The sequence below is a fragment of the Panthera leo genome, chromosome B4, assembly GCF_018350215.1.
Source record: "Panthera leo isolate Ple1 chromosome B4, P.leo_Ple1_pat1.1, whole genome shotgun sequence".
In the NCBI taxonomy this organism is placed as follows: domain Eukaryota; kingdom Metazoa; phylum Chordata; class Mammalia; order Carnivora; family Felidae; genus Panthera; species Panthera leo.
In genome coordinates, this window is record NC_056685.1 from 121,258,349 (window position 1) to 121,273,966 (window position 15,618).

At 37.6% G+C, this 15,618-nt stretch overlaps 2 protein-coding genes across 3 annotated transcripts in view; one reads left to right on the plus strand and one right to left on the minus strand.

Annotated features, from left to right (window-relative positions):
- The window catches only part of UTP20 (UTP20 small subunit processome component), a 109,158-nt gene that overhangs the window by 79,219 nt on the left and 14,321 nt on the right, over positions 1-15,618 (plus strand). Inside the window, exons 39-47 of one of the 2 annotated variants that reach the window (XM_042947505.1) lie at positions 539-678; positions 929-1,011; positions 3,310-3,626; positions 5,167-5,306; positions 5,755-5,911; positions 10,726-10,824; positions 11,670-11,837; positions 13,212-13,378; positions 14,416-14,557. In XM_042947505.1, coding sequence (XP_042803439.1) covers positions 539-678; positions 929-1,011; positions 3,310-3,626; positions 5,167-5,306; positions 5,755-5,911; positions 10,726-10,824; positions 11,670-11,837; positions 13,212-13,378; positions 14,416-14,557 — 1,413 coding nt within the window. The remainder of the gene's footprint in view (positions 1-538; positions 679-928; positions 1,012-3,309; positions 3,627-5,166; positions 5,307-5,754; positions 5,912-10,725; positions 10,825-11,669; positions 11,838-13,211; positions 13,379-14,415; positions 14,558-15,618) is intronic. The other variant, XM_042947506.1, reaches the window with a different exon arrangement.
- ARL1 (ADP ribosylation factor like GTPase 1) overlaps positions 13,175-15,618 on the minus strand; it is a 38,935-nt gene continuing 36,491 nt past the window's right edge. Inside the window, exon 7 of the transcript XR_006205052.1 lies at positions 13,175-13,358. The gene's annotated coding sequence lies outside the window, so the exon portion shown is untranslated. The remainder of the gene's footprint in view (positions 13,359-15,618) is intronic.

Sequence of the window (15,618 nt, forward strand, 5' to 3'; positions counted from 1 at the left end):
CTTCATTCACTGTCTATAGGCTTTAACCCATCAGGGAGGTCTGAGTGGAAAAAAGTACAAAGTATGAACTGATTAATATCCTTTAATTAAAGATGGTGTCATTTCTTTAATTGACAGTGTCGTTTCCTAGAGCTGTTAGGGGGAGTGGGATATAGTTTGGGCATTCTTTCCCTTCTATAATTGCTAATCACCTACTGTCTAAGCTTTTATTTATTTATTTATTTATTTATTTTTTAATTTTTTTTTAGCGTTTATTTACTTTTGAGACAGAGAGAGACAGAGCATGAATGGGGGAGGGTCAGAGAGAGAGAGGGAGACACAGAATCTGGAACAGGCTCCAGGCTCTGAGCTGTCAGCACAGAACCCGACGCAGGGCTCGAACTCACGAACCGTGAGATCATGACCTGAGCCGAAGTCAGATGCTTAACTGACTGAGCCACCCAGGCGCCCCTGTCTAAGCTTTTTAGTGTACAAAGTTAGCTCTTTATTTTATTAGCAAATACTTATTCTATGTTGATGCTCTTGATTTGTTTTACAGCATGAAAATATAACCATTGCTGCCACAGAAGTTATTGGAGCTATTTGCAAACATCTCTCTTGGTCAGCATATGTATATTACTTGAAACATTTCATTCATGTCTTACAGACAGGACAGATCAATCAAAAGTTGGGTGTCAGGTATGTATGGTCAAACTTATTTTTGCTTTGTTTTTAAAATGTAAATTTTGGATTATTTCCTGAAGTGGTCTCTCTAATCTTAGTTTGCTTTTACCTTGTATTAATGAGGTTATGCTAATATTTGTTGAATTCAAAAATACCTAAAACTGGTAAAAATAATTTTACTGTTTATAAGCCTTTAAATCCTTCACTTTAATCATCAAATGATGTTATGAATCAGACATTTCTGTGTACCTTCTTTTTTCAACAGTTTGCTAGTAATAGTGTTAGAAGCATTCCACTTTGACCACAAAACTCTTGAAGAACAAATGAGAAAAATTCAGAATGAAGAAAGTAAGTTTTTAAAACTTTCTTAAACTAGATTTCCACTCTATTCTTGGATAATTGATGTTAATCAATTAAAGATGGCAAAATTCAACTTATCACCTTTTTCTACTTAGAGCAGTGACCAGTGAATGAGTCAGGAGGAAGTTAAAGCAAATGGTTTGAGTATTTGTGTAAAATCTTTTTTTTAACTATAGAGAAGGCCAGTCTAAATTATATGGGTAAAAAAAAATCCGAGCTTAAATTATTTATATAGAAATCCAATTTTACCACCTGCATGTATGGAAAGAACAGTAAGCAATGAATGCAAAGATAGTATAAGAAAAGAATTAAGGGAGGGCAGGGTGGGAGGGAGGGCAGGGTGGGTGATGGGTATTGAGGAGGGCACCTTTTGGGATGAGCACTGGGTGTTGTATGGAAACCAATTTGACAGTAAATTTCATATATTAAAAAATAAAAAAAATAAAAAAAAAAAAAAGAAAAGAATTAAAAATTAGAGCAACAATTAATAAGACAAAGTAGATACAATAAGAAAGGATCATCAAAGCTAAAAATAGGTATATGAAAAGATTATAAATTGGCAAACCTCTGTCAAGATTGATCAGTAAAAATAGAAGGCATAGGCATAATAAACATTAAGAATTTTTAAAGGTCCCAATCAAATTAAAAAGGTAAAATAATATTATGATCTTTGAACTTAAAAATTTGAATACTTGAGTGAGATGTACAAACTCTTAGAAAAATAAAATACAAAAGCTGGCTTTAAAAGAAATAGAAAATCGGGGTATATCTCTAACTACTAAAAAATTGACTCTGTAGTTATAAACCTTCTCCTGATGAAAATACCAGGTTCACATTGCTTTATAGGCTAGTTATACAAATATTGAAGGAATGGGTAATTTCAACCTTACGTCAGCTATTTCAGATGATTAATAAAAAGGAAGCTTCCACTAACTCATGAAGTTGGTATAATTGGTTAATGGAATTTAACATTAGCATACAAAAAACATGTGGTCCTCTAAAGAGGCACAAGGGAAACATTTGGTTAGATTTAGTATTTATTCATGATATCAAATAAGGAACAAATAGAAATTTCCTTAACCTGTTAGAGGATGAACACTTAAATAGGCCAATAGGCTGTTTTTGCCTAGACATTGCCTAGACATTCAAAGACATTGAAATATTTTGGCACTTAGTTTGCACTACTTCAGCATTCCTTCCTACTCAAAAATTTCTAATTCTTTGATTCACAGTAAAATCATTACAGAGCCATACTAATAAATAGCAAAGACTGGCTTGAATTTGTAGGAACCATTTGTGTTTTAAACCATTAATTAAAACCATTAATGCTTTAAACCATTGATCAAACTAAAGTCTCTCAACGGTTTATCTTCAGGCAGTTGAATCTGCATTTTGCAATTTTGCATCAATAAAAACATTAAAAATTAAAATAATCTGCTTAACTGTCTATTTTCTTAGACATGACTAAAGTTTAAAACATTTATTGAGTTCTATGAGCTGGGCCTTTCGAGACATTATCTCCTTTGTTCTCATAAAAACCTTACAAGAACCTTAGTTGTTAGTTACACCATTATTTTTTGATATGAGAAATTACAGTTCAGAAATGTAAAGTAACTTTCCCAAAGCTACACAGCCAGGAAATAAAATAAAGACTAATGGCTACCATTTTTTTGAAAGTCTGTGACGTATCAGAAATGTATATTTGGGTGATTATAGACTTTATCTCATTGAATCGTGACAACAGCCTTGCAAGTGGTGCCATCTCCATCTTACTGATAAAGAATACAAAGCCCACTAGGCTTAGGTTAACTAACTTTGGTCATATGGCTTGTTAGCAGAGCCATGCCTGGACTTGCCCCAGTACAACACTGCCTAATTTTCTTTAATGAACTGAGCCCTATAGTAAGGGACATTTCTGCATGAGAACTGTTGGCTGCATTATAGTTTTCATGCTCATGAGTATAGGTTTTTGTTTTTGGAAACCTCCAACCACAATACTTTGGAAGCTTTCTTTTGGTTAAGACCCTCCTCCCCACCTAGTCTCCAAGTGTATTCCCAACATAGCCTGCACTTGCTCTCCCACACTCATAACTGTCCGTTTACTTGTCTCTGTTCCACATTAGACTCCAAACTGTAAGACAGCAAAAAATCATAACCCTCTCATATAGTGCTGTTTCCTTTAGTACTTTATCTTACCTATCTGTAGTTGGAGACTAGATTGTTTTTATTGGATGTTGGTGGGAAAGACTTGTAACACAACTGTGTTGTTTCCTTATTTGATTTAAGGTGACTTTTGTTGTTTACTGAACATAGACACAGTAGAAGTGATTGAGTTGCCAGAGCATGAAACCATGGAATTAGAGCATATGGATGAGGAAGAGAAGGAAAACAAATGTAAGAATTTGTCAGACAACAACAAAGAACCGGGAAACCCCGATCCAGCTGAATGTCAAGGGGCATCAGCTAAAGAACCTGAGTGTGTCACTGGGTCCATCTCTTTCCTTCCTCGGAATAAGGAAGAATTGGAGAGAACAATTAAAAATATCCAAGGAACCATAACTGGGGATATCCTACCCAGGCTACATAAATGCCTGGCCTCTACGGTAATCATTCTGGTTGGGGCCCAACAGAATGGGGCCCATTCTGTCTGTGTGAACCCAAGTGTTTGTGGCACTCTGTCAGCCTGAGGCTCCTGACTATTATTGATTGACTTCAGCTTTTGGATTTTCTTTCATCTCAACATTTCAGAATTCACCTCCCTTGTTTTGTCTCATCATCTTTAGGTTCATCTTCTGCAGCAAAGCAGCAGTTTTTCTTCATTATGATTTTCATCTGGTAGATATCTCCAAAGCAGATAATTAGATAATTCTCATTTCAAAAAAAAAGAGTTTTTAAAAATTAGAATATGTTTCCCTTTTCTACTTCTTGGCCACTTCTCTGCTGTTCAGAATTTATCTTCTTCCTGGGTAATAGGAATAACATTTAGCAGTGGATTCTCATGAAGTCAGAGCCTTTCTTTCTCAGGGTAAAACAGGGGTTGGCAAACTGTGGTCCATGGGCTGGATCTATCCTGCAGCCTGTTGTAAGTAAAGTTTTTTTGGAACACGGTTACATTTATTGATTTGCATATTGTCTAATTCTGCTTTTGTGTTACCACAGCAGAGTTGAGTAGCTTCAACAGAGATCTTAAGCCAAAAATACTATCTGGCCCTCTACAGAAGTTTGCCAGCCCCTGGTGTAAAATATTGACTTGGTCATTTTGTATATTTGTAAATATAACTTCTTATTTGGGGCACTATATTTCTATGTACGAACACTGTCACTCAAACTCTTGAAAATCCCGATTGATACAAATTTTTTATGATTTTTAGATATTTCACAGCAATCTTAATCCACATCAGTGAAAACTTGACTATTTTTTTCTGATTGTTCCTTTGGGAAAAAACATTCTCTCGTTTTATTTTTTTAATATAATTTATTGTCAACTTAACTAACATACAGTGTATATAGTATGCTCTTGGCTTTGGGAGTAGATTCCTGTGATTCATCACTTACATAAACACCCAGTGCTCATCCCAACAGGTGCCCTCCTTAATGTCCATCACCCATTTTCCCCTCTCCCCTGCCGCCCCATCAATCATCAGTTTGTTCTATTTAAGAGTCTCTTATGTTTGCCTCCTCTCTGCTTGAAACTATTTTTTCCCCTTCCCTTCCCCCATGGTCATCTGTTAAGTTTCTCGAATTCCACATATGAGTGAAAACATATGAAATCTGTCCTTCTCTGACTGACTTACTTCACTTTGCATAATACCCTCCAGTTCCATCCACATTGTTGCAAATGGCAAGATTTCATTCTTTCTCGTTGCCAAGTAATATTCCATTGTATATATAAACCATGTCTTCTTTATCCATTCGTCAGTTGATGGACATTTGGGCTCTTCTTTGGAAAAAACATTATTATTCCTATTATTTTTTATAATTCTTTGAGAGTTATTCTCAAATTGCATAATTTAGTTTGTTTTTTAAGCCATAAACTTAGAAGTGTCATATCAAAGAGCTTATCGTTCAAATGCAAGATTTCAGTGTTGGTAGGTCCCCGATCCATTTATTTTTGTTTTAGTTTAACCTAAATTTTTCTTACAGACTAAAAGGGAAGAAGAACACAAGCTCATAAAGTCCAAGGTTGTGAATGATGAGGAAGTAGTTCGAGTTCCTTTAGCTTTTGCCATGGTTAAACTAATGCAGTCCCTTCCACAAGAAGTTATGGAAGCTAACCTGCCAAGGTATATTGTATGACAAATTAGAAATGTTCAGTGAAACTCAAAACTTGGTTCTTTCTTCCTGACTCTTGAGTCTCTTTCTGTGAGGAAGAGACATATTGTCACAATTTGCTGTGATTTAGAATCCTAATTGGGGGGCACCTGGGTGGCTCAGTTGGTTAAGCTCAGGTCATGATCTCACAGTTCATGGGTTTGGGCCCCACGTCCAGCTCTTTGCTGACAGCTGGGAGCCTGGAGCCTGCTTTGGATTCTGTGTCTCCTCTCTCTCTGCCCCTCCCCTGCTCACACTCTATGTCTCTGTCTCTCAAAAATAAATTGGCCTTAAAAATAATTTTTTTTTAGAATCCTAATTGGGAAATTTGGGTAATGAATAATTAAGAGACCAGAGGATGTCTGTATTTTTATTTGCTTCTGGTTTTTGATTAGTCCTTTTCAATTTTTCATTTTCTAGTATTTTGCTGAAAGTGTGTGCCCTCCTCAAGAACAGAGCACAGGAAATCAGAGACATTGCACGCAGCACTCTAGCAAAAATAATAGAAGATCTGGGTGTGCACTACCTACAATATATTTTAAAAGAATTACAGAGTACCCTTGTCCGTGGATATCAGGTAAATTGCATTATGTGCCTTATATTCATTCAAGTTGGATTGAAGTTCAAATATTTGCAATTTGAACACTACAAGTGATGTTGCCTTCTGTCTGTATTCAGTAAAGTTGATCCACTGAGGTAGTAATCAAGAATATTCATAAGTTTCAGGGCTCAGTTAAGCATCCCACTTGATTTTGTCTCAGGTCATGATCTCAGGGTTCCTGAGTTCAAGCCCCACGCCAGACCCTGCACTGACATCACGGATCCTGCTTGGGATATTCTCTCTCTCTCTCTCTCTCTCTCTCTCTCTCTCTCTCTCCCTGAAAAATAAACTTTTAAAAAAAGAATGTTTACAAGTTTCTAATCAGCATTTAAAAAATCTATTTAAAAAAAATAAACAAAAACTCCCATGTCTGATTTTTATAAAGATACTTATAGGCCAGGGTTATATAACCTATTTTTCTCAAATCATTTGATATCAAGTTTTGTATTTTGAGAGTTCTTAAAAATATTCTTATTGAATGCATATTGAATTTATTTCCACAAATGTGAATAATAAAGAGCATAGGCATTTGTTTAAGGATTGAAACATACAAGTAATAAAAATAATAGGATCTCCAGGTGGAATAGAAAGCTCTTTGAGTGGTGATGTGGCTGGCTGGCTCCTTACTACTCCAAGTGTTCAGCAACACCTGGGAGCTTGTTAGACACGCACAATTTAGTGCCCTACGCCTGACCTATACTGCCTGCATTTCAGTAAGATCCCTGAGTGATTTGAAGTTCAAGAAACACTGTTGCTTGTTCTTTTCAAGTACTCAGTCAAGACTCTGGGTAGTTAGCTTTACCTTCTGTGTCTAAATTTGCTCAAAGGTAAACTTCCTGTTCTGTGGGTTCTAAATCTAACACAGTAAAAATATCAGTATTTATTTTCATTGTCTCTCTTGGTATAGTTTTTTATTTTAATTTTTTTTAATGTTTCCTTTTTGAGAGAGAGACAGAACACAAGCAGGGGAGGGGCAGAGAGAGAGGGAGACACGGAATCTGAAGCAAGCTCCAGGCTCTGAGCTGACAGCAAAGAGCCTGACACAAGGGGACGAACCCACCAACCCTGAGATCATGGCCTGAGATGAAGTCGGACGCTTAACCGACTGAGCCACCCAGATGCCCCTCCTGGTGTAGTTTTTTAACGGTTGCTCTAGGAATTACCATATACATCCTTACTTTTAACAATCTACTTGGAAACAGTATTTTACATCTTCAAGTGGAATATGGAAACCTTACCACTGTATATGGCTCCCTTCACCCTTCTTTTGTTTTATAGTTGTTTGTATATTACATCTCTATATATTGAAAACTTTATTGGGCAATGTTAGAGTTTTTGCTTGTAATTGTCAAACATATCTTAAAGAACTCAAGAGGAGAAGAATAGTCTATTAGTTTGCCCAGATATTTGTCATTTCTACTTCTGTTCTTTCATTTCTGAATTTCCAAGTTTCTTTCTGGTATCATTTCCCTTCAGTCTAAAGAATTTACATCAGCAGTCTTGTAGAGCACATGTGGTGGCAGCAAATGCTGTTAGTTTTCTGTCATCTCTGAATATCTTTTCACCTTATTCCTGAAGGATACTGTCATTGGATATCTGATTCTACATTGACAGTACTTTTCTTTCAGCTTCTTAAAGATGTTGTATCACTTCCTTCTGGTCTTTTGGATGAAAAATCCAGTTATTCAAAACAGTTTTCTCCTCTAAGTCATGCACCGTTTTCTCTGGCTGCTTTAAGAACTTTTTCTTGGCCTTTATTTTTTAGTAGTTTGACTGTAATGTGTCTAAGTTGGGTTTTTAACCCAACTGATCACCAGTAGATACATATGAAATTATGCCTTTAAAGTTCATTCTGGGGGGCGCCTGGGTGGCTCAGTTGGTTGACTGTCCGACTTCAGCTCCGGTCATGATCTTGAGGTTCATGAGTTCGAGCCCCGCGTCGGGCTCTGTGCTGACAGCTCAGAGCCTAGAGCCTGCCTCAGATTGTGTGTCTCCCTCTCTCTCTGCCCCTCCCTGCTCATGCTCTCTCTTAAAAATAAACACTTAAAAAAAAATAAAATAAAATAAACACTTAAAAATTTTTTTTAATTTATTTTTTATTTTTTTAATTTGTTTTAACATTTATTCATTTTTGAGAGAGAGACAGAGCGCAGGCAAGGGAGGGGCAGAGAGAGAGGGAGTCACAGAATCCGAAGCAGGCTCCAGGCTCTGAGGTGTCAGCACAGAGCCCGACACGGGGCTCGAACTCAGGAACTGCAAGATCATGGCCTGAGCCAAAGTCGGATGCTCAACTAACTGGGGCACCAGGCTAGCTCAGTCGTTAGAGTGTGTGACTTTTGATCTTGGAGTTGTGAATTTGAGCCCCACATTCACTGTAGAGATTACTTAAAAAAAGTAAAATCCAATCTGTGTATTGACAACTAATTATGTTTCTTTAGCCTATGATCATTATCTGGTGTTCCCTGTGATAATTTGTAACACTAGAAGCAGTATAAAGAACGCAGAAAGCTTGAGAGGCAACATAGTGTAGTGATGCAGAGCCGGGGCTGTGACACCAGCTCTGTGGTTTCAAATCCTGACTCTACCACTGCCTACCCATGCAACCTGGGGCAAGTTACTTGATCTCTCTGTGCCTCAGCTTTCTCACCTGAAAAGTGCTGATAAATACAGCACCTTATACCATGGATACAGCGAGCAAGAATTAAATGATTTAACACATGTGAGGTATTAATACAATAATTTTACTAGCCCATAGTAAGCTCTTAGGAATGTTATTAGCTATGGTTACTGTGAAGAGCAAAAACTTGTCTATTTCCTTCATAACAGCTTTGATTGTACCCAACATTGGCAAGCTCTTTAATTCACAGGTTGGTTTTTAAAGTTCAAGACTCTTATGCCTTTTCTTTATAAATCAATGGCCTGGAGGTGCCTAGGTGGCTCAGTCGATTAAGCGGCCAACTTCATTCAGCTCAGGTTATGATTTCATGAGTTTGAGCCCTGCATTGAGCTCTGTACTGACAATGTGGAGTCTGTTTGGAGTTTTCTCTTTCTCGCTCTCTCTCTGCCCCCCCCAGCTTGTTCCCTCCCTCCCTTCCCCCCCCAAAATAAATAAACATGAAATAAAAAAAAAATAAAATAAAATAAAATAAATCAGTGACCTGGTTTAGTCACAGTAGTACACGCCAAGCTTGGTGATATGTTTCTGAGCATCTTTTGTACAAAGTGATCATTTGGTTAAAATCTTTTATTTTATTTATTTATTTATTTTTTCAATATATGAAGTTTATTGTCAAATTGGTTTCCATACAACACCCAGTGCTCATCCCAAAAGGTGTCCTCCTCAATACCCATCACCCACCCTCCCCGCCCTCCCACCCCTCATCAACACTCAGTTCTCAGTTTTTAAGAGTCTCTTATGCTTTGGCTCTCTCCCACTCTAACCTCTTTTTTTTTTTCCTTCTCCTCCCCCATGGGTTTCTGTTAAGTTTCTCAGGATCCACATAAGAGTGAAAACATATGGTATCTGTCTTTCTCTGTATGGCTTATTTCACTTAGCATCACACTCTCCAGTTCCATCCACGTTGCTACAAAGGGCCATATTTCACTCTTTCTCATTGCCACGTAGTACTCCATTGTGTATATAAACCACAATTTCTTTATCCATTCATCAGTTGATGGACATTTAGGCTCTTTCCATAATTTGGCTATTGTTGAGAGTGCTGCTACAAACATTGGGGTACAAGTGCCCCTATGCATCAGTACTCCTGTAGCCCTTGGGTAAATTCCTAGCAGTGCTATTGCTGAGTCATAGGGTAGGTCTATTTTTAATTTTTTGAGGAACCTCCACACTGTTTTTCAGAGTGGCTGCACCAATTTGCATTCCCACCAACAGTGCAAGAGGGTTCCCGTTCTTCACATCCTCGCCAGGATCTATAGTCTCCTGATTTGTTCATTTTGGCCACTCTGACCGGTGTGAGGTGATATCTGAGTGTGGTTTTGATTTGTATTTCCCTGATGAGCGACATTGAGCATCTTTTCATGTGCCTGTTGGCCATCTGGATGTCTTCTTTAGAGAAGTGTCTATTCATGTTTTCTGCCCATTTCTTCACTGGGTTATTTGTTTTTCGGGTGTGGAGTTTGGTGAGCTCTTTATAGATTCTGGATACTAGCCCTTTGTCCAATATGTCATTTGCAAATATCTTTTCCCGTTTTGTTGGTTGTTTCCTTTGCTGTGCAGAAGCTTTTTATCTTCATAAGGTCCCAGTAGTTCATTTTTGCTTTTAATTCCCTTGCCTTTGGGGATGTGTCAAGTAAGAAATTGCTACGGCTGAGGTCAGAGAGGTCTTTTCCTGCTTTTTCCTTTAGGGTTTTGATGGTTTCCTGTCTCACATTCAGGTCCTTTATCCATTTTGAGTTTATTTTTGTGAATGGTGTGAGAAAGTGGTCTAGTTTCAATCTTCTGCATGTTGCTGTCCAGTTCTCCCAGCACCATTTGTTAAAGAGACTGTCTTTTTTCCATTGGATGTTCTTTCCTGCTTTGTCAAAGATTAGTTGGCCATACGTTTATGGGTCTAGTTCTGGGGTTTCTATTCTATTCCATTGGTCTATGTGTCTGTTTTTGTGCCAGGTTAAAGTCTTTTAGATGGTAATAGAAGTATGTGTCATTTGTCAAAACTCCCTACAGTAATTATGGAAACTCTGAGCGCTCTCTGCAGTACTTCTTAGATCTTATTTTTTTTCTACTATGGTATTCTTAACCATTCATATTCTTACTGTGCATTTCATTTTAGGTCCATGTGCTGACTTACACTGTTTATATGTTGCTGCAAGGCCTCACCAACAAGCTACAAGTTGGGAATTTGGACTCCTGTTTAGATATAATGATTGAGGTAAGATTTAGAAAAAACGAGTGTCATTTTCTTAACTGGGCAATGGACACAGAAAATCGGCTCACAAAATACGAAATATTTATAACCTGTAAAAATGAAAATGATGTACTATCTCATCTCTTAGATTAGCAGAAGTTTAAAAAGCTGACTCAGGTGAAGTGAGGTGGACTCTCTACCATTGCTAGTAGGTCATGAGTTTTGGTATAACCTTCCTGGGAAGAAAGTTGATGTTGTGTATCAGGAGCTTTAAAATAAGCAAAAATATCGACCACTTTTAAGAATCTGAGATGTATTTAGTCTGGGGTTTATATAAAAATATGTGCACCAGAGCTTTACGTACAGTAGTGAAAATTTTAATAACCATCAGCTTTTAAAATTGATCATGTGATAATTTGGGGGGTGAGATTAGGAAGAGACTAAATTCGCCATACTGCCTTTGTTCATTCATTAAAAAATGTACGTATTTAAACATTTTGAATTAAACACATCAGTTTTGATAAGTTACAAATATCATCAGTTTTTTAAAGGGAAATGAGGCTACTCTTCGGTAATATCCAAGAGGAAGTAAGTACCTGTCTCTTATATTATACAATCATATATGTAAATCTATATAGCATTCTTTTATTTCCCCTTAATAAAAACCTTCAGGTGTTGCGGTATTTGCTTGTCTTTCAGTAATTGGTCCCTGAACTGCCTTGAAAAAGTGAAATCTAATAGAAATTCCTGCCATCTAATTTCAGTCCTGCCCAACTTGTTTTCCTCTGATCTGGATGTATCAGAGACTGCTTATGTTGACATATCTTGCTGATTACACATAATTGCCATTTGGCTTTTTTCTTTTAAAGATTTTTAACCATGAGTTGTTTGGTGCCATTGCTGAAGAGAAGGAAGTGAAGCAGATCCTCTCCAAAGTCATGGAGGCACGAAGAAGCAAGAGTTACGATTCTTATGAAATCCTGGGCAAGTTTGTAGGGAAAGATCAGGTTACAAAACTTATCCTTCCATTAAAAGAGGTAAGGACTTGAATGCAGTACAGGAGATCCCCACATTACAGCATCATGAGTTCTTAAAATGACCCATGCAGTAATGCTGCACTTGACCACCAGGATTTCATTTGGTACGAAGGGCATGGATACCACATGGCCACTAGCTGGCAGCCCTAGGTGGCATTCTAAACTAAGAACCAGATTCCCGGATGTAAACCATGTGATGCAGAAACAAAAAATTGAAATTCAAGTGAATTTTATAGTTGGCTCAAGTCAGCAGCTAAGAACATAGCTTTTGAAGACAGATTGCTGCTCCCAGATTGCCAAGAGGGAGAAAAGTGACATCTGTTGAACATATATTATGTTCTCAGCATCGTGTTTCATGATCTCTTCTAATCTGCACAACCACTCTGAGATCAATGGTACTTTCATCTTACAGATAAGAAAATGTAGGCTCAACAAAAGGTAGAAGGGTCATGATTAAGGAGGAAAGTAAAACGTGACTTGTAGATCTTTCTGATCCAAAGCCTACATTCTTTGCACTGTTTTCATTCTGCTCCTGTCGGGCAGGGACTGTAGTTTACTTACCTTCATAATGTTCTCTGTGCCTAATGTAGGGGTGAACACTCAACAAATGTTATTAATTCACTTTATTATAATTTTATGCACAAAAACTAGAGCAAAACACTATTTAATGACATGAATTAACCTTAATTCCAAATGTTTTGGTGTCAGAATAACTCCGTAATTTTTTCTACAATGCATTAATCTTATCTAAACCTGAGAATGTTAGGTATGTTTTGAGGATGAAAAAGAATTAACACAGCACATGTATTTTCCATGTATATTATCAAGTCGCTCCAAGATAGTTAAAGTTATTAGTACCGTGTCCTGTGCAAAGGAATATTTATAAAGTGCTGAGGGTTTTGTTGATGTTGATGGTCCTAGATTCCCATTTAGTTCCTATGATTCGGCCTAATGACTAATATCAAACCCTGAGGCTTGGCCATCACAGCACTGTTAGCATGGTTTCAGATGAGTACTGACTGCATTTTGTTAATGTTGTATATGTGCATGTGCTTGCCTATGATGCACTTACAGGGTTGATGTCTTCCATGTATCACATCATGTCTCCAGTCCTGTGCCCTGAGGTCTCACCAACAGAGAGCACAGAGAAATCCAGAGACATACATGATGCTGATAGTGGTTGTCTCTGGGATTGACAGTATGTGTAAATGTTACTTTGTATGCTCTGTTTGAAATTTTATTAAGGATGTTTCTTTTTAATTAGAAAAAAAAAACCTATATTAAAAATGAAATGTATTTTTTAAAAACTACCATCACAACAAACAAAAAGGCAGTTCTGTGTTATCTCAACATGACATTTATGTTTGCCTTTAGATCTTACAAAATACCACGAGTTTAAAACTGGCCCGGAAAGTTCATGAAACCTTGCGCCGAATCATAGCAGGATTAATTGTAAATCAAGAAATGACGGCAGAATCCATACTATTGCTCAGTTATGGGTTGGTCAGTGAAAATCTTCCCCTGTTAACAGAGAAAGAAAAGTAAGTTTGAAAGAAAAAAAAAAAAAAAACAACTATCCTTGGGTGCTTGCTTCTGATAAGCCATTCAGTTTTCATTTACTCTTAAGTGGGTTAATTTAATAATTTACCTTAGTTAAAGCGCACACACACACACACACACACACACACACACACAGAGTAAAACCTTGGATTGCGAGTAACTTATTCTGCAAGACAAGCAAACATTTCTAATAAATTTTAACTTGATAAAAGAGTGATGTCTTGCAATATAAGTAGTACCTGATGCCATATATCACATGATCACAACTGAGCCAATGGTTCTTGAAATTTACTTTGATGTACAAATGCTTCGGGTTACAAGCATGTTTTCCAGAATGAATTATGCTTACAAACCAAGGTTTTACTGCATATGCATGTTCACATATATTATACAATTAGATAATTTATAATACATGTACAATTATTTATGTGTACATATAATTATATACATAATTAATACATATACAATTACATACTTGTATAATATATGCTATATATATCTGAGTTATGAGACAGTTCTCCTTTGTGGTGTTTGGGCTAAAGCCCTTCCAGGTGATAAATCTCAGCATGAGATGATTTTCTGATAAATGAGTAAGTTAGCTGTGACAGCAGCCAGTTATGTTATTTATTGAATCAAAGTTAGGATAGATTTTAAATACATAGCTTTTCTTCTGATTTAAATAGATATCTAGACCTGAAAAGGTTTTAAAATACCTCCTTTGGATTTTGCTTTTGTGTTCTAAAAGAAACTCCTTGGCATTTGTTTTCAAACATCAAGGGAGTGTCCTTTTACTGTTCATCTTAATTTAAACGTGTGTTCATCAATCTGATTTCTGTTTTTGGGGTTGTTCTACAGCCTTGATCAACAACCTAATAATCTTTTTCTCATGGTTGAAGGAGAAAAACCCACAGTGAATAGCATACTACTTAGTGCTGGACTCCAGTCACCAGACGGGGTCACGTGACTTAAAGTGCAGTATACAGTGTTCTTGCCCCTGTTTTTCCTTTGTGATTGACAGAAACCCAGCAGCCCCTGCACTGGATCCACGTCTGCCACCCCAGAGCTGTCTTCTGCTCCCCCCAACTCCAGTTCGAGGTGGGCAGAAAGCTGTTGTGAGCAGGAAAACCAACATGCACATATTTATTGAGTCTGGACTTCGGGTAAGAATTAACCCTTAAAGTGTGATTTGCTGCCCACAGTGAGTGTGCCTTGCAGTCCTCTGCTCATTCCCACTGTAAATGCCTTATCAGAAATAAATTACAGGCTATTTTTTTTGTTTGTTTATTTAGTTTGAGAGGGAGAGAGAGCGTGAGCAGAGGAGGGGCGGAGAGAGAGGGAGAGAGAGAATCCCAAGCAGGCTCCACACTGTCAGCGTAGAACCTGATGTGGGGCTCAGTCCCATGAACCATGAGTACATGACCTGAGCCAAGATCGAGAGTTGGACACGTAATCAGTTGAGCCGCCCAGGTGCCCCTGGGCCATTTTTTTAAAGGTGCATTGGTCATTTACCATTTCTCTCTTCTAGTACTTACTTTGATGATATAATGGTCTCAGGATTAATGATTCTGACCTAACATTTATTATGGGTTCACTTTGATTTGCCCATGGGCATCTCTAAATTATTTTGAATTTTTTTTAAAGATGTAAGCGTCTAAAAACACAAATCTGATCATTTTATTTCGTTTTTATTACCTTCATTGGCTCCCATTTTTCTTGAGAGCCTGGTCTTTCATCTGGGCTACACGGGCCAAACCTTGTATCGTACCATTCGCAACACACAGCTCAGCCACACTGGCTTCCCTTCAGTTTCATAGTCTCCACACTCTGTCACTCCAGGACTTCACCACGGGCTCCTCCCTTTACCAGGGTCCCCACAGAACTCCCAAAGCACACTGCATTTACAGTTAATTATTTGCTAGAGTCTCTCTTCCTGGTTAAGATCCATCAGGCAGGAACCATGTTCATCTTGATCATTGCTGTGCCCCGTGTGCCAACCCAGTGCCTCAAATCAAAGTAAATCCTGAGTAATCATTTGGTAAATGAACTCAGCATCTCAGTGCACAGTGAACTCCCACCTTCTTCACTTACTGAGAGTCCCCCAGGCCCTTTACCATTCCTTCAGAATTTTTGTTGCTTCAAATGGAAGCATCTTAATGTTTCATGTTTCTCTCAAAATCATTTTACCTTTACCTAACTCATTTGGTCTTATGGGCAACTGGTA